The following is a 19,634-nucleotide window of genomic DNA, read 5'->3' on the forward strand; positions in this document are numbered from 1 at the left end:
GGCCCAGCTTCCCAAATGGGCTACTTCTCAGGATCAGGCCCCTTATGCTCCCTTTTAAGGTAATTAAATTGTTATATCATATTGTTTGTTCTTGAATCTTATGTTCATATGAAAGGACACATTCTTTTGTTTTGTTTTCTTTTGTTTTGTTTTCTTTTGTTTTGTTTTTGAGATGTGGTCTCACTCTGTTGCCCAGGCTGGAATGCACTGGAGCGATTTCAGCTCATTGTATCCTTCACCTCCTGAGTTCAAGCGATTCTCCTGCCTCAGCTTCCTGAGTAGCTGGGATTATAGGCATGTGCCACCACCCGGCTAATTTTTTGTATTTTTAGTAGGGACGGGGTTTTGCCATGTTGGCTAGGCTGGTCTCGAACTGCTGACCTCAAGTGTTCTGCACGCCTTGGCCTCCGAAAGTCCTGGGATTACAGGCATGAGCCACCGTGCCTGGCCATGGCATGTATTTTAATCACTAAATTATTGCATGTAAAATATAATACTTAAGACACATCTAATCAGGTTTATCTAATCTACTTTTAACAGAAAGAAGTAAAAACAAAACAAAAAGTTCTGTTGTTCCTCAATCAAATCAACAAAGCAAGTTCTTGTTGTGTAATTTCATATTGTCTAAATTATAAAATTTCTATTTGTTGTTTTTCATGACATAAAATATATTTACTTCTTTAATCTTTATCTGGAAAGGAAAAAATTGTTTGTGTCACTAAACCATTGAATTTTCTGATCTTTCAAGGTTATATACTATATTTAGGGGGAGAGGGTTACTACAGGAATCTTAATTCTGACTTGTTTTACTTTTGTTAGTTTTAATCTCTGACTCAATATTATATTAAGGTACAATATTACATTAAGGTACTGACTAAATGTTACATTGAACAGGCAATATGGAACGGCCATTTTCTGATATTTATTTTCTAATATTAGATTAATCCTTTACTTAAAGAAAATTGGTTTTTGGTAAGTTGAGTCGGAGATCAGCTCTTGCTTTTAGTAGTTTCCTCCATCTACCCCCTTTCATGGGGATGGGTTTTTGAAAACATGAAAAATGTCTCAATTATAAATAATGTCTAGAATTTTCTCACTCATATCTGTCGTCGAAAATTATTTCAAATGAATAGATACAGATTTCGGGAAGTCACATAAGGACATATATTTCAGATATTGACATTATTGAACTAACTATGACCTATATCTTAAAAGTTTTATTTTACTGAAAGTAAATACCAGAACTGGTTACACTGAGCTCTGTGCAACTCTTCTCTTACTTATTGCAACGTTAACTTACATTTTTCCTTTCTTTATGAGTGACATGATATTGAATTTTGAGTTAACTCTCAACAAATTAGGGTTCAATTCAGATGTGTGTGGGTTTTCTAATATATATTAGAGATCATAGGGCTATACAGACAATACAGACATATATAGTCTGTATTCTTTTATTTTTATTGTCTATAGATAGACAATATAGAATATATATAATATTGTCTGTATTCTAATGTATTTTGCCCTCTAGACTATATAGTCTATATTGTCTATCTATCCATATAGTCTTTTGTCTATCTACAGTCTATCATCTATATTGTCTATCTATATAGCCTGTATTGTCTAGAGGGTGAAATACTTTACAAGATCATCTACCTACTTGTAAATCACCAAGATTACATCAGCAGTAGTAAGGGAAATGTCTTTTACTATTTAGTATAATACGAATGATCCTCCTTAGATCACCTTTTACTTTGGCATGTGCCTGGTCATCTCTCATCTTTTTCTTTTCTTTACCCTTAGAAAAGTACAATTGAAAATAAAATGCCTCCCTGCTGTTGGAATGAGCCTCTGATCCCTACTCTAGGATAATATCCACTTTCTGAATTTTATATAATCCAATTGGCCAAAAACCTTTCATGCTTATAATAGCTACCCAGTGCTTCTTCAGAAGATTAAATAATTTCACAAAATTAAGTGTCTTGCGGGTGTCTTACCCTTTCATTGTTGTGAAAATTTATTTAACTGTAACAAAAGTTTCATCACCTTAAATTTCTTAGAATTTACTTAGGCAAAATTAACAATGGATAAGCTTATTATAAAATATCCTGGCAGAATTGCCAGGTATGGCTTTTGCTTTATATATTTTAAAAGTTACTCTTTAAAAAAAAAAAAAAAAAAAAAAAAAACCTCTTTTGTTTGAGTTTTGATAATTGACAAAATGATTGCATGTGAAACATAACTCTTGCATAAAGTAAGCTGCTCACAACACAGACTAATTACACATTTGGGAGGCAAGGCAAAGACATCCAGAGCTTGCTCGTGCTGAGCCAAGAGCACAGCATTTAATGAAATGAGGGCCATAAAAGGTTCAGCATGGATGCTTTCAGGTCTGAGCTGGGCTTCTGGGAAATTGGACATTGGCCCTGTGGACTGGTGGATTCCCCTGGGCTTTGAAAGGCCGGATTATTACCACTTGCATGCGTGAATCAGGCACTGCTTTGCAATACAAGACATTTGTGATTCCAGAGATGGCCTCTTTTGGAACACTCTCAAGCTAATAGTATGGCTGTCTCCCCAGTCATCCATCTTATTTCCTCTCTTTCTTCCTCTCATGCCAAGTAACTAGTTTTGATATTTGTTTTCTAAAAAATGGTTAGTATATCTAGCAAGGCCTGACCAGGTAGACTCTTCAGTTTCCTCTTTCCAATTCTTAAACCCATGTTGGCCAGGCTGGTCTCAAACTTGTGACCTCAAGTCATCTCCCCACCTCGGCTTCTGAAAGCACTGGGATTACAGGCATGAGCCACCATGCCTTGCCCCATCCTGGATTCCTATATGAGTAAAAGGAAACATTTTATATATGTACCAATACATTTGTTTTCTACCACCTGTCCTACTCTGTTCATCCCACAGAGATCATACTTCCTCTGGAAAATTAGCTGCCATTTAACTAGAAATATAACGATTACATGATTCTTCAGTAGTTCATTCTGACCAACTAAGTGTTCAGTCATGAACCTGTGGTTCTAACACTTTTTCATCTTAATTGTGCTGAAGTATGTCTTGTTTCCTCCACTCAGAGACATCTGACATCCCTCTCAGTAAAAACTGCTGAGACTTGGAAACATACGAACAGGCAGCAATGCAGCCTGTTGCTAAAACACCTTCTGGGCCCTGGTTGCTTTGATTTGCCAATTGTTGATTCAGGGCAGTAGTTCTTAATTGGAGGTGATTTTGACCACAGGTGACATTTGGCAATGTTTGAAGGCATTCTAGTTGTCACAGCTTGGGGAAGGGGGTACTCCTAACATCTGGTGGGTCGTAGCCAAGGACTTGGTCAAATATCATGCAATGCAGTAGACAGACACCCACAATAAAAGATTAGCAGCCTTCAAATATCAGTTCTGGCGAGGTCGAAAAAGCCTAAGCTGAGGGTTCTGTGTGACCAGCCCTGGGCAGGTGCTGGGCATTAGGCCTACACCTATGCAGGGGGGGCATTAGGCCTGCACCTATACAGGGGAGGCATTAGAGCATCCATTCTGGGCCTGGCTCTGGGAATCTCAAGGATGTTGTATCTAGAGACAGGGCCTCTAGTGGCAAAGAATAACAAGTAATGAAAAGATTTTAAACATAAATGAAATTCACAAGATTTCCCTTACTATGCCCTCCAGCCAGCCTTTGTGTGTGTGTGCGTGTGTGTTTGTGTGAGAGTGTGTGTGTGTGTGTGTGTGTGCGTTTGATATCTGCGAGTGGAAAGAGCTGTTGCCTGAAGATGGAAACCAGGAGAATCCAAGGTCTTAGATGTGCCACTGCTTGGGGGTTCATCATATCACTAAGGTCTGGCATTTAGTTCACTTGGTAGTACTTTATACCCATTTCCATTTTGCTACAAAATGCTGTCTGGCAAGATTTGAGTTTAATTTTCAGAGTTACTGGTTGAACCAGGATTCTTGGAGAGAGGCATTCAGCATATTGATTTTTTAATGTCAGATAAAGGGACATTTATTTCGAACAGAGGAAATGGCTGTGTTAACTAACTGTAATGGCTTCCTTTACCATTTGGGAAGTTTGCTATTATTAGAGGGCACTAATTATGGCTTAAGCCTGATACAGCATAAGAAAGATATAAAACATAACTGTACTTGTATGGAGAATGTAAATGACATAATGTCTTGCTGTCATTTTAGAAATCTGTCCTGGAATTTCTTCAGGATAGGTTAAATCATGGGATGGACAAAAGTTGAGACACAAGGATACAGTATAGTATGGCAGTGAAGAGTCTGACAGTTTAACTCACAGAGTAGAATGGTGGTTAAAAGCACAGAGGAGGGGAAGAGTGGGGAAATGTTGGTCAAAAGACACAATCTCAGTTAGGAGGAGTAAGTTAAAGAGGTATATCCTACTACATAGTGGCAATAGTTAATAACCTTGTAGTTTATACTTGAAAATCTCTAGGAGAGTAGAATTTAAGTGTTCTCAACACACACACAGAAATTCGTAAGAATATAAGGTAATGCATATGTTAATTAGCTCAATTTAGCTATTCCACAATGTATACATAGTTTAAAACACCATGCTGTATTCCATAAACATATCATTTTGATATGTCATGATTTCTGTTCTTTTACATTTTCTGAGAGGTGCTTTCCTTCCAACTATGTGGTCAATTTTAGAATAAGTGCAATGTGGTGCTGAGAAGAATCTTGTATATTCTGTTGATTTGTGGTGGAGAGTTCTGTAGATGACTATTAGGTCCACTTGGTGCAGAGCTGAGTTCAAGTCCTGAATATCCTTGTTAACTTTCTGTCTCATTGATCTGTCTAATGTTGACATTGGGTTGTTAAAGTCTCCCATTATTATTGTGTGAGAGTCTAAGTCTCTTTGTAAGTTTCTAAGGACTTGCTTTATGAATCTGGGTACTCCTGTATTACGTGCGTATATATTTAGGATAGTTAGCTCTTCTTGTGGAACTGATCCCTTTACAATTATATAATGGCCTTCTTTGTCTCTTTTGATCTTTGTTGATCTAAAGTCTGTTTTATCAGGGACTAAGATTGCAACCCCTGCTTTTTTGCTTTGTTTTGTTTTCTATTTGCTTGGTAGATCTTCCTCCATCCCTTTATTTTGAGCCTATGTGTGTCTCTGCATGTGAGATGGGTCTCCTGAATACAGCACACTGATGGGTCTTGACTCTTTATCCAACTTGCCAGTCTGTGTCTTTTAATTGGAGAATTTAGCCCATTTACATTTAAGGTTAATATTGTTATGTGTGAATATGATCCTGTCATTATGGTGTTAGCTGGTTATTTTGCCCATTAGTTGATGCAGTTTCTTCCTAGCATTGATGATTTTTACAATTTGGCATATTTTTGCAGTGGCTGGTACCAGTTGTTTCTTTCTGTGTTTAGTGCTTCCCTCAGGAACTCTTGTAAGGCAGGCCTGGTGGTGACAGAATCTCTCAGCATTTGCTTATCTGTAAAGGATTTTATTTCTCCTTCACTTATGAAGCTTAGTTTGGCTGGATATGAAATTCTGGGTTGAAAATTCTTCTCTTTAAGAATGTTGAATATTGGCCCCTACTCTCTTCTGGCTTGTAGAGTTTCTGCCGAGAGATCCGCTGTTAGTCTGATGGGCTTCCCTTTGTGGGTAACCCGACCTTTCTCTCTGGCTGCCCTTAACATTTTTTCCTTCATTTCAACCTTGGTGAATCTGACAATTTTGTGTCTTGGAGTTGCTCTTCTTGAGGAGTATCTTCGTGGCGTTCTCTGTATTTCCTGAATTTGAATGTTGGCCTGCCTTGCTAGGTTGGGGAAGTTCTCCTGGATAATATCCCGAAGAGTGTTTTCCAACTTGATTCCATGCTCCCTGTCACTTTTAGGTACACCAATCAAACGTAGATTTGGTCTTTTCACATAATCCCATATTTCTTGGAGGCTTTCTTCATTTCTTTTTTCTCTTTTTTCTCTAAACTTCTCACTTCATTTCATTCATTTGATCTTCAATCACTGATACCCTTTTTTCCACTTGATCGATTCGGCTACTGAAGCTTGTGCATGCATCACGTAGCTCTCGTGCCATGGTTTTCAGCTCCATCAGATCATTTAGGGTCTTCTCTACACTGTTTATTGTAGTTAGCTATTCGTCTAATCTTTTTTCAGATTTTTAGCTTCTTCGGAATGGATTCGAACATCCTTCTTTAGCTTGGAGAAGTTTTGTTATTACCGATCTTCTGAAACCTACAACTATCAACTTGTCGAAGTCATTCACCATCCAGCTTTTTTCCGTTGCTAGCGAGGAGCTGCATTCCTTTGGAGGAGAAGAGGCGCTCTGGTTTTTAGAATTTTCAGCTTTTCTGCCCTGGTTTCTCCCCATCTTTGTGGTTTTATCTACCTTTGGTCTTTGATGATGGTGACCTACAGATGGGGTTTTGGTGTGGATGTCCTTTTTGTTGATGTTGCTGCTATTCCTTTCCATTTGTTGGTTTTCCTTCTAACAGTCAGGACCCTCAGCTGTAGGTCTCTTGGAGTTTGCTGGAGGTCCATTCCAGCAAAATAGCAAAAATACTGCAAAATAGCAAATGGTGCTGCCTGATCTTCCTCTGGAAGCTTCATCTCAGAGGGGCACCCGGCTGTATGAGGTATCATTTGTCCCCGGCTGGGAGGTGTCTCCCAGTTAGGCTACTCAGGGGTCAGGGACCCACTAGAGAAGAGAGTCTGTCCATTCTTAGATCTCAAACTCTGTACTGGGAGAACCACTGCTCTCTTCAAAGTTGAGTTGGAAATGCAGAAATCACCCGTCTTCTGTGTCGCTCATGCTGGGAGCTATAGACTGGAGCTGTTCCTATGTGGCCATCTTGGAACAAAATGGAAGAACATTCCCATGCTCATGGATAGGAAAGATCAAAGCATGAAAATGGCCATACTGCCCAAAGTAATTTATAGATTCAGTGCCATCCCCATCAAGCTACCAATGACTTTCTTCACAGAATTGGAAAAAACTACTTTAAAATTCATATGGAACCAAAAAAGAGCCCACATTGCCAAGACAATACTAAGCCAAAAGAACAAAGCTGGAGGCATCACGCTACCTGACTTCAAACTATACTACAAGGCTACAGTAATGAAAACAGCATGGTACTGGTACCAAAACAGAGATATAGACCAATGGAATAGAACAGAGCCCTCAGAAATAATATCACACATCTACAACCATCTGATCTTTGACAAACCTGACAAAAACAAGACATGGGGAAAGGATTCCCTAGTTAATAAATAGTGCTGGGAAAACTGGCTAGCCATATGTAGAAAGCTGAAACTGGATGCCTTCCTTACACCTTATACAAAAATTAATTCAAGATGGATTAAAGACTTAAATGTCAGACCTAAAACCATAAAAACCCTAGAAGAAAACCTAGGCAATACCATTCTGGACATAGGCATGGGCAAGGACTTCATGACTAAAACACCAAAAGCAATGGCAACAAAAGCCAAAATTGACAAATGGGATCTAGTTAAACTAAAGAGCTTCTGCACAGCAAAAGAAACTACCATCAGAGTGAACAGGCAACCTACAGAATGGGAGAAAATTTTTACAATCTACGTATCTGAGTAAGGGCTAATATCCAGAATCTACAAAGAATGTAAACAAATTTACAAGAAAAAGTCAAACAACCCCATCAAAAAGTGGGCAAAGTATATGACCAGACACTTCTCAAAAGAAGACATTTATGCAACCAACAGACACATGAAAAAATACTCATCATCACTGGCCATCAGAGAAATGCAAATCAAAACCACAATGAAATACCATCTCACATCAGTTAGAATGGCTATCATTAAAATGTCAGGAAACAACAGGTGCTGGAGAGGATGTGGAGAAATAGGAACACTTTCACACTGTTGGTAGGACTGTAAACTAGTTCAACCATTGTGGAAGACAGTGTGGTTATTCCTCAAGGATCTAGAACTAGAAATACCATTTGACCCAGCCATCCCATTACTGGGTATATACCCAAAGGATTATAAATCATGCTGCTATAAAGACACATGCACACGTATGTTTATTGCGGCACTGTTCACAACAGCAAAGACTTGGAACTGACCCGAATGTCCATCAATGACAGACTGGATTAAGAAAATGTGGCACATATACACCATGGAATACTATGCAGCCATAAAAAAGGATGAGTTCATGTCTTTTGTAGGGACATGGATGAAGCTGGAAACCATTATTCTGAGCAAACTATCACAAGGACAGAAAACCAAACAGTGCGTGTTCTCACTCATAGGTAAGAATTGAACAGTGAGAACACCTGGACTCAGGAAGGGGAACTTCACACACTGGGGCTTGTTGTGGGGTGGAGGGAGAGGGGAGGGGTAGCATTAGGAGAAATACCTAATGGAAATGATGAGTTAATGGGTGCAGCACACCAACATGGCACATGTATACATATGTAACAAATCTGCATGTTGTGCACTTGTATGCTAGAACTTAAAGTATAATAATAAAAAAAATCATTAAAAAGAAAACAAGGTTAAGTTATTCTTATACATTGACATGATAAACCACAATGGATTTAAGTGTTTAAAGTCAGAAATATACTTTTAAAAATAAGTACTTCAGTTGGCTGGTGGAGCAGTAATACCTGGATGCTGAATTGAATTTGTTTAAAATAAACCACAGAGTATACTTTAAAAAAAAAAGATTTGTCAATTAAAATATACATTTATAAAGAAAAAATAATAAAACACCTTCCACATCATAGTTTATAGAAAATGTGTCACCTTATAATTGTATCTTTTGTCGAAAATGAATATTGTATAATGTCAAACATGAAAATGTAGCAGACCCCTCAGAACTATTCACTAGAGAAAAAGATAAAATAAAAAAAAGTCTGACACAGGAACCACACTGTGCCTGAGCCCCACAAAGCTTCCACATTCCAAGTCTTCTGAAAGCATGGCGTTTATCTGCTGTGCACCTCAGTTTCCTCATCTGTGAAATGGACATGACAATAAACCTCACAGGTTTGTTGTGAAACATAAGTGTATTAATATGTGTAAAGTACTCAGAAATGAAGTAGTCAATCATTGTTAGTCTCCAGTGTATTGTTTCTGTTGTATTTTTGAATCACAGATGTCACAGACTTAAAAAAATTTTTTGAAAGAAAAGATAACCATAATGCGACCTGATTTCTATTTTGCTTCTACCACTTTAATAATGAATGATAAGTGTTAGTGCAAACAGTGGTTGTCAGTCTTACGGAGAATTAAATCTAATTGCCAAAAGAGGAATTATTTAATCATAAAATGAAGTGATTTGAAGGAATTACTAAAGCAAAGCTAGTTCTTGTCTCTTTGTCTCCGACAGACAAAAGCCAGAGAACCTTTCTAGTTTTTCTCTTGAAATGGTGTTCACAAACTTACAGTAGGATGGTTTTCCCTTAATTTGCACTTTAATTCAGTGGAACTTTATTAGACTGAAATTAAGCAAATCCCAGAGAGGCCTGGAAGCATAAATGATTGTGAAATGTTATGGATTTTAAATTGGGCATTTTGAAAGACAAAGATGAAGGCTAATAGTTTACATTTAGTACTAAACTCTGGTATTCCAATGGAAAAAAGACAGCTAGTTTGAATCAAATAATGGGATTTGTTTTTTAGGTAACAACATAATGAGTTAGTTAAAAGAGCTCACTTGTAATAGATTTATTAAGCCATAAAGTTTCATTTCTTTGAACAACCTATTGTCAAAATCTTCACAGATAACTTCACTTATAAGAAAATCAAATGAAAGGACTATTTCTTTAAAAGTTAGATGTGGATTTTCTCTATTTGGGGAGGAGTTGAAAATGCCACATCAGTTGATCTGGCTGTGATCCGACCTCTTAATCCTGTTTTAATTATGGGTTCTTTGCTACTTCTGATTTTGTAGTTATATGTGACTGACATTCAGACATTCATAGTAATTTTTTAAATATGTAATTTTACATAAGAGTCCCTTCAGTGTGACCTTAAGATGAGAGTCTCTAGACATAATTATAGAAAGGAAGGAACTACCAACCTAGAATGACTTGATCATTTCCAGGGGTATCTCATTGTCAAAATTTTCAGTTGAACACTGTGGCCGTTTCACATTTCTACAAGCTTGAGAGGAATGCAGAAGGGAGGCCCACAAAGATCCTATGTGGGCAGCACTCGTCCGTTCCTACTGCTGCATATTTGAAAACACTAGGGACCAAATATGATTAACCTCATACTTCTCCCTGGAGACCTGAGCCCTAAATATGCCTTTTGCCACCATACTCTGTATTCCTTGAGACCAGTATGCTTGTGGCTAGGTGTCATTTGTCAAATATGACATGAATATTTGTTGTACATAATCATTTTTGTTTAAGTTTAAAAATGTAATGCCAGCGAGTTATACTACCCAAAGAAGCAGGCTGAAAGCATGAGTTTTGACAAAGTGAAATTTCATTTGATGATATCCATTATAAATCATTTTTCTCAACTTTAAAATAAGATCTCATTTCTTCAGTATTCTGCGTCTTATTAACAAACTTTACCAATAGTGTTGTTTCCATAGTAAATGGTATGTTTTAAATTATATATGCCAAATATTTTCCTGGAATTTTAAGACGTTTCTACACTAAGCTCTGTTTCTTCATCTGTAAGGTGAAGATGTTTAGACTCCATTATCTCTAAGATATCTTCTGATACCCAGGATACCCTAAGTCTAATGTCCAGCCTTGTTTCTTATGGAGAATATCTTGCTAAATTTCCAAAGGCTTGCGAGTTGTTTCAGATTGCATCACTCTGACTTGCCAAACGATCCTCTCTATTGACAATTACCAAATATTATTCCCTGAGACCTCTTCCCCTGCTCCATGGATGTGACTGTGGCTCCTTGTGGAGAACGAAGACCAGCCTTTGCCTACCAGGAGCCGATTATAGCTGTTAGAGGTCCAGTCATCCTGTCCAGCTGATTGCATCTGTGTCTGGTCATCTGAGAGAGTGAAATATTAATCTGCTTTCTTCTCTTCACTCTTTTCATGTGTATTCCCCTAACAGAAAGGAGAACCTGACTGCTGTGCACTCTCCCTGGAGACAAGCGAGCAGCTCACCTTTGAGATCCCCCTGAATGATTCAGGTTCTGCTGGCCTTGGGGTGAGCTTGAAAGGGAACAAATCCAGAGAAACTGGAACAGACTTGGGGATTTTTATCAAATCCATCATTCATGGAGGCGCTGCTTTTAAGGTGGGTAGGAATGACATTTGTACATCCTTTGAGAAGGCACTTGCAGATGTGACTGTTGTACTTAGAGACTGAATGGAAAGTGTCTGAAGACTTGAGGCCACTGAGACTTTCCCGCCAGATACAGAAAATACATGTGTGAACAGATCTGGGGAATAACTGGCTGCTGTTTTTGTCCCTTAACTGGCTATTTTTACTTTTTAGAGTTACCTCTAAAAACCCATCATGATTCACATTCTTTTTTGCATACTTTTTATTACTCCATTAGGATTCCTCTGAATTTGTAAACTGACAGAGTTGAGCCTAAAAGTACACAACCAGAAAAACAAAACTAAAAACAAGTAAACATAAAGGCAGCAAATAAGACAATTGTGCTTGCAAGAATGAAAGCTCAGGGGAGTCTGAGAGTGATTGCAGTATAAATTAAAGTTCATTTATCACGTTTTAAACACTTGAAGAAAACCATAGTGCCAAGAATGCATGTTTCGTTTTGAATACTTAGAGAAGCTTATAGATTTCCAGAAAAAGAAGGAAGATCATGCTTCAGTCCTTTCACCTTGAGGTGAGCAATGTGTTAATAACTATTAACATAGTGTACTGGTTAGCTAGATGGCCCGTGTTCAAGTCCAACTCAGTCCTTGCTAGCTATATGGAAATGTAGGCAAGGGTCTTGACCAGCTGTCTCCCATTTCCTCACCGGTAGAATGGTGACAATAAATAATACCTACTTCATAGGCTTCTAGGATTAAATAAGTCAGTACACACAATGTGATGAAAACAGTAAAGTGATGATAGAGGAAGGATGCACGTTTGCACCTCTCGCCACCGTCATTATTATCTCATACCGTGCAAGGAGACTTCTGGAGTTTGAATTCTGCCTTACCTACTCTCTCCCTGTGAATGGAGGCAAGCTGCTCGGCCTCGACTTCCTCAGTTTCCTCATTGGTGAAATTTGCAGTGCCTGGCTCCTCGTGCCGCTGTTAAGACTAAAGGAGACGATGTGTGTCCAGTGTTTAGCACAGCGCCTGTCACCGGCTGCTGATCAGTGTTAGCCGTCTGAAAATCATCGTGATATGAATAACGTCTGCCCTCTCCCACAGCAAAGCCAAGAAGGCCCTGTTACACTATACATAGAACACCCCTGCACCTAGAATTCTGGCTTCGTTGAAGCAACTATCTTCTCACACTTACCCTTCCACTTTTGTTTTAGACTAGATATGGAGATACTGCCTTTTTCACTGTGAAATAAATGCACTTTGGATAGACACCTCTTCGGTTTACTCCTTGGTTTAGTTAGCTTTTGTCACATAATAAATAGTCATAATTTTTCAGTAATATACCTCAATAAGCCTTTATTTTTCTCATAGCTCTGTGCAGGGGAGCTGGGGTTTGGGGAGGATTCTGATTCAGGCTGGTGTCTCTTGATCCCACTGAAACTCTGCAGATCCAAGTATGCTCCACTGCTTTCTACTGCTCCTTGGATCAGCAGGCTAGCTGGGGCATGTCCCTCCTGTGTCTCAAGGTGTCAGAGGGCCAGTGGCAGTGGGTAAATCCGCGGGCTCCAAACTGGCCCACTGTCACCCCACACACAGGCCACTGGTCAAAGCAAGTCATATGGCTGAGTTATGGCAAAGATGTGGATACAGAGAAGGGTAAAGAATTGAGTCCCATCACTCAATCTATAAAACTGGCTCCTAGGGGAGGTTCCAAGATGGCAGAATAGGAACAGCTCCAGTCTACAGCTCCCAGCATGAGCAACGCAGAAGACTAGTGATTTCTGCATTTCCTACTGGGGCACTGGGTTCATCTCACTAGGGCTTGTCAGACAGTGGGTACAGCCCATAGACTGCAAGCCAAAGCAGGGCAGGATCACCTCACATGGAAAGCACAAGGGGTCGGTGAATTCCCTTTCCTAGCCAAGGGAAGCCGTGACAGATGGTACCTGGAAAATTGGGACACTCCCACCCTAATACTGTGCTTTTCCAGCGGTCTTAGTAAACGGCACACCAGGAGATTATATCCTGCACCTGGCTCAGAGGGTCCCACACCCACGGAGCCTCGCTCACTGCTAACACAGCAGTCTGAGATCGAACTGCAAGGTGGCAGCGAGGCTTGGGTAGGGGTGTCTGCCATTGCTGAGGCTTAAGTAGGTAAACAGAGCAGCCGGAAGCTTGAACTGGGTGGAGCCCACCACAGCTCAAGGAGGCCTGCCTGCATCTGTAGACTCCACCTCTGAGGGCAGGGCATAGCTGAACAAAAGACAGCAGAAACTTCTGCAGACTTAAACGTCCCTGTCTGACAGCTTTGAAGAGAGTAATGGTTCTCCTAGCATGGAGTTTGAGATCTGAGGATGGACAGACTGCCTCCTCTAGTGTCACATATGGGACTATGTGAAAAGACGAAATCTGTGTTTGATTGGTGTACCTAAAAGTGACAGGGAGCATGGAATCAAGTTGGAAAACACTCTTCAGGATATTATCCAGGAGAATTTCCCCAACCTAGCAAGGCAGGCCAACATTCAAATTCAGGAAATACAGAGAACACCACAAAGATACCCCTCAAGAACAGCAACTCCAAGATACATAATTGTCAGATTCTGCAAGGTTGAAATGAAGGAAAAAATGTTACGCACAGCCAGAGAGAAAGGTCGGGTTACCCACAAAGGGAAGCCCATCAGACTAACAGCAGATCTCTCAGCAGAAACTCTACAAGCCAGAAGAGAGTGGGGGCCATATTCAACATTCTTAAAGAAAAGAATTTTCAACCCAGAATTTCATATCCAGCCAAACTAAGCTTCATAAGTGAAGGAGAAATAAAATCCTTTACAGATAAGCAAATGCTGAGAGATTTTGTCACCACCAGGCCTGCCTTACAAGAGCTCCTGAAGAAGCACTAAACATGGAAAGGAACAACTGGTACCAGCCACTGCAAAAAACATGCCAAATTGTAAAAATCATTGATGCTAGGAAGAAACTGTATCAACTAACGGGCAAAATAATCAGCTAACATCATAATGACTGGAACAAATTCACACATAACAATATTAACCTTAAATGTAAATGGGCTAAATTCTCCAGTTAAAAGACACAGACTGACAAATTGAATAAAGAGTAAAAACCAATCAGTGTGCTGTATTCAGGAGACCCGTCTCACGTGCAGACACACACATAGGCTCAAAATAAAGGGATGGAGGAAGATCTACCAAGCAAATGGAAAACAAAACAAAACAAAACAAAAGCAGGGATTGCAATCCTAGTCTCTGATAAAACAGACTTTAAACCAACAAAGGTTAAAAGAGACAAGGTCGTTACATAATGGTAAAGGAATCAATTCAACAAGAAGAGCTAACTATCCTAAATGTGTATGCATCCAGTACAGGAGCACCCAGATTCATAAAGCAAGTCCTTAGAGACCTACAAAGACACTTAGACTCCCACACAATAATAATGGGAGATTTTAGCACCCCACTGTCAACATTAGACAGATCAATGAGACAGAAAGTTAACAATGATATCCAGGACTTGAACTCAGCTCTGCACCAAGTGGACAGAATAGACATCTACAGAACTCTCCACCACAAATCAACAGAATATACATTCTTCTCAGCACCACAACGCCCTTATTCTAAAATTGACCACGTAGTTGGAAGTAAAGCACTCCTCAGCAAATGTAAAAGAACAGAAATTATAACAAACTGTCTCTTAGACCACAGTGCAATCAAACTAGAACTCAGGACTAAGAAACTCAATCAAAACCACTCAACTACATGGAAACTAAACAACCTGCTCCTAACTGACTACTGGGTAGATAACAAAATGAAGGCAGACATAAAGATGTTGTTTGAAACCAATGAGAACAAACATACAACATACCAGAATCTCTGGGACACATTTAAAGCAGTGTGTAGAGGGAAATTTATAGTACTAAATGCCCACAAGAGAGAGCAGGAAAGATCTAAAATTGATACCCTAACATCACAATTAAAAGAACTAGAGAAGCAAGAGCAAACACATTCAAAAGCTAGCAGAAGGCAAGAAATAACTAAGATCAGAGCAGAACTAAAGGAGATAGAGACACAAAACACCCTTCAAACAATCAATGAATCCAGGAGCTGGTTTCTTGAAAAGATTAACGAAATTGATAGACCACTAGCAAGGCTAATAAAGGAGAAAAGAAAGAAGAATCAAATAGATGCAATAAAAAATGATAAAGGGGATATTACCACCAATCCTACAGAAATACAAACTGCCATCAGAGAATATTATAAACACCTCTATGCAAATAAACTGGAAAATCTAGAAGAAATGAATAAATTCCTGGACACATACACCCTCCCAAGACTAAACCAGGAAGAAGTTGAATCCCTGAATAGACCAATAACAAGCTCTGAAATTGAGGCAATAATCAGTAGCCTACCAACCAAAAAAAAGTCCAGGACCAGACGGATTCACAGCCGAATTCTACCAGAGGTACAAAGAGGAGCTGGTACCATTCCTTCTGAAACTATTCCAATCAATAGAAAAATCAATAGAAATCCTCCCTAACTCATTTTATGAGGCCAACATCATCCTGATACCAAAGCCTGGCAGAGGCACAACAAAAAAAAGAGAATTTTAGGCCAGTGTCCCTGATGAACTTGAATGCAAAAATCCTCAATAAAATACTGGTAAACCAAATCCAGCAGCACATCAAAAAGCTTATCCAGCATGATTAAGTTGGCTTCCTGGGATGCAAGGCTGGTTCAACATTCGCAAATCAGTAAACGTAATCCATCATATAAACAGAACCAAAGACAAAAACCACATGATTATCTCAATTGATGCAGAAAGGGCCTTTGACAAAATTCAAGAGCCCTTCATGCGAAAATCTCGCAATAAATTAGGTATTGATGGGATGTATCTCAAAATAATGAGAGCTATTTATGACAAACCCACAGCCAATATCATACTGAATGGGCAAAAACTGGAAGCATTCCCTTTTAAAACTGGCACAAGACAGGGATGCCCTCTCTCACCACTTCTATTCAACATAGTGTTGGAAGTTCTGGGCAGGGCAGTCAGGCAGGAGAAAGAAAGAAAGGGTATTCATTTAGGAAAAGAGGAAGTCAAATTTTCCCTGTTTGCAGATGACGTGACTGTATATTTAGAGAACCCCATCGTCTCATGCCAAAATCTCCTTAAGCTGATGAGCAAGTTCAGCAAAGTCTCAGGATATAAAACCAATGTGCAAAAATCACAAGCATTCCTATACACCAATAACAGACAAAGAGAGAGCCAAATCATGAGTGAACTCCCATTCAGAATTGCTTCAAAGAGAATAAAATACCTAGGAATCCAACTTACAAGGGATATGAAGGACCTCTTTAAGGAGAACTGCAAACCACTGCTCAACAAAATAAAAGAGGACACAAACAAATGGAAGAACATTTCATGCTCATGGATAGGAAGAATCAATATCATGAAAATGGCCATATTTCCCAAGGTGATTTATAGATTCAATGGCATCCCCATCAAGCCACCAATGACTTTCTTCACAGAATTGGAAAAAACTACTTTAAAATTCATATGGAACCAGAAAAGAGCCCACATTGCCAAGACAATCCTAAGTCAAAAGAACAAAGCTGGAGGCATCATACTACCTGACTTCAAACTATACTACAAGGCTACAGTAACCAAAACAGCATGGTACCAAAACAGAGAAATAGACCAATGGAACAGAACAGAGCCCTCAGAAATAATATCACACATCTACAACTATCTGATCTTTGACAAACCTGACAAAAACAAGACATGGGGAAAGGATTCCCTAGTTAATAAATGGTGCTGGGAAAACTGGCTAGCCATATGTGGAAAGCTGAAACTGGATCCCTTCTGTACACCTTATACAAAAATTAATTCAAGATGGATTAAAGACTTAAATGTCAGACCTTAAACCATAAAAACCCTAGAAGAAAACCTAGGCAATACCATTCGGGACATAGGCATGGGCAAGGACTTCATGACTAAAACACCAAAAGCAATGGCAACAAAAGCCAAAATTGACAAATGGGATCTAGGTAAACTAAAGAGCTTCTGCACAGCAAAAGAAACTACCATCAGAGTGAATAGGCAACCTACAGAATGGGAGAAAATTTTTACAATCTACCCATCTGACAAAGGGCTAATATCCAGAACCTACAAAGAACTTAAAGAAATTTACAAGAAAAAATCAAACAACCCCATCAAAAAGTGGGCAAAGGATATGACCAGACACTTCTCCAAAGAAGACATTTATGCAACCATCAGACACATGAAAAGAATGCTCATCATCACTGGCCATCGGAGAAATGCAAATCAAAACCACAATGAGATACCATTTCACACCAGTTAGAATGGCAATCATTAAAAAGTCAGGAAACAACAGGTGCTGGAGAGGATGTGGAGAAATAGGAACACTTTCACACTGTTGGTAGGACTGTAAACTAGTTCAACCATTGTGGAAGACAGTGTGGCATTTCCTCAAGGATCAAGAACTAGAAATATCATTTGACTCAGCCATCCCATTACTGGGTATATACCCAAAGGATTATAAATCATGCTGCTATAAAGACACATGCACATGTATGTTTACTGTGGCACTATTCACAACAGCAAAGACTTGGAACCAAACCAAATGTCCATCAATGATAGACTGGATTAAGAAAATGTGGCACATATACACCATAGAATACTATGCAGCCATTAAAAAGGATGAGTTCATATCTTTTGTAGGGACATGGATGTAGCTGGAAACCATCATTCTGAGCAGACTATTGCAAGAATAGAAAACCAAACACTGCATGTTCTCACTCAGAGGTGGGAGTTGAACAATGAGAACACTTGGACACAGAGTGGGGAACATCACACACCTGTCGTGGGGCCTGTCATGGGGCCTGTCGTGGGGTCGGGGGAGCGGGAAGGGATAGCATTAGGAGATACACCTAATGTAAATGATGAGTTAATGGGTGCAGCACACCAACATGGCACATGTATATGTATGTAACAAACCTGCACGTTGTGCACATATACCCTAAAACTTAAAGTATAATTAAAAAAATAAAAATAATAAAAACAAGACTGGCTCAGAAATACATAACCAGGAGCAAAAGAGAAATAATAGTAATAGCAACAACAACAATAGCAATGCACATTTATTGTGCTTAGTATATGCTGAACACTAGGATAGGTGTTTTATATAGATTATCTAACTTTATTCACATTTACATTGGATTATTTTCAGGCCATTTTATCAAAGTGGAAATTATAGGTTAGAGCCTTTATTGCCTTTCTGGTGGTCAGATAGCCAGGAATTACTTTAAGATTTGAATCCAGGCAGTCTGACTCCAGAGCCTGTGTTACGCTGCGTTGAAATGAAGACTCTTCCATATGATCCATTCACATTCCTAGAGAGCAGAGCCCATTGGCCTGGAGGTGTGTTGTATGGTGCTGTCATCCTTAGGCAAGCCATCTAAATATGTGCTAGGTTTGAGTATGAGTTCTTGGTCATGTTTGTGGATACCAGCTTGAAGTTATTCTTCTTATTCCTAATGACAGCTCTATTTGCAGAATTTATTCCAAGTAAAATTGAAACTGAGATGACTTTTTGGAAATTAAAAGCAAACATCTTCGCTTTTTTATGGGCAATAACTTAAGCTCAAGCAGATATTGGAGAGCAGGTTTAATATGTAGATCCATGTTTGTGTAAGTGAGCATCTCCTTACCTAAGCAGTTTCTAACAGTCCTGTTTCTTGCAGAAAGATTTCACTTTCCATTTATGTAAATTTCTTTCCTGACACTGGTCTGCTGAGTCAGACACTCACACCATTAGAAACCACTGGACAACATATTTATAGCTGATCTTAAACAGTAAGAGGCATCAATCATGAACTTAGCCTTCTTGTGAATGTTTAGTATCCATTTGTCTTGTTTACCTTTTGCAGTATAAAGGATAGAGTCCTGAGATTTGTTCACGAGAAATCTGATTAACCAGGAAAAAAAAAAGAAGTATTTTTCCATTCTCCTACTGCTGTTCCAGTAATCCACTGTTACTCCTCGGAAAATTGCCACCCATTCTATGATTCAGGACTCTGTCTTAGGAAAATTGTTTTGAGACTGGTTCCTGTCCCTGTTGAGAGGATACAAATATAGTAGACTACAGTATCCCTGGGGCAGAGGACAGAGGAGCACTGGGAGCATCTTTGTCTCAGCATTTGGCCCTAGGTTTTTACCCGGAATCAACGAAATAATCTTTCAACCAGAGCACAGTCTTTTCCTCCTGGCCTTTCATACCACTAATTAGTTCTCAAGGTGTTTTTCCCTTTAGGGTAGGTGGATTTTTTGAAAACTAAACTACTTTGAAAGGTAT

The 19,634-nt window shown here is 39.1% G+C and overlaps 1 protein-coding gene across 5 annotated transcripts in view; it reads left to right on the top strand.

Moving 5' to 3' along the window:
* The window catches only part of PARD3B (par-3 family cell polarity regulator beta), a 1,090,519-nt gene that overhangs the window by 606,474 nt on the left and 464,411 nt on the right, over window positions 1-19,634 (top strand). For 4 of the 5 annotated variants that reach the window (XR_013402125.1, XM_015110772.3, XM_028831014.2 and 1 more), the window contains exon 11: window positions 11,070-11,255. The exons of the other annotated variant lie outside the window; for it this stretch is intronic. Coding sequence is in view for 3 of the 4 variants with exons in the window: in XM_015110772.3 (XP_014966258.3) it covers window positions 11,070-11,255 (186 nt within the window). In the remaining variant the exon portion in view is untranslated. The remainder of the gene's footprint in view (window positions 1-11,069; window positions 11,256-19,634) is intronic. 5 annotated transcript variants of the gene reach the window in all.

The sequence above is a fragment of the Macaca mulatta genome, chromosome 12, assembly GCF_049350105.2.
Source record: "Macaca mulatta isolate MMU2019108-1 chromosome 12, T2T-MMU8v2.0, whole genome shotgun sequence".
Lineage (NCBI taxonomy): Eukaryota > Metazoa > Chordata > Mammalia > Primates > Cercopithecidae > Macaca > Macaca mulatta.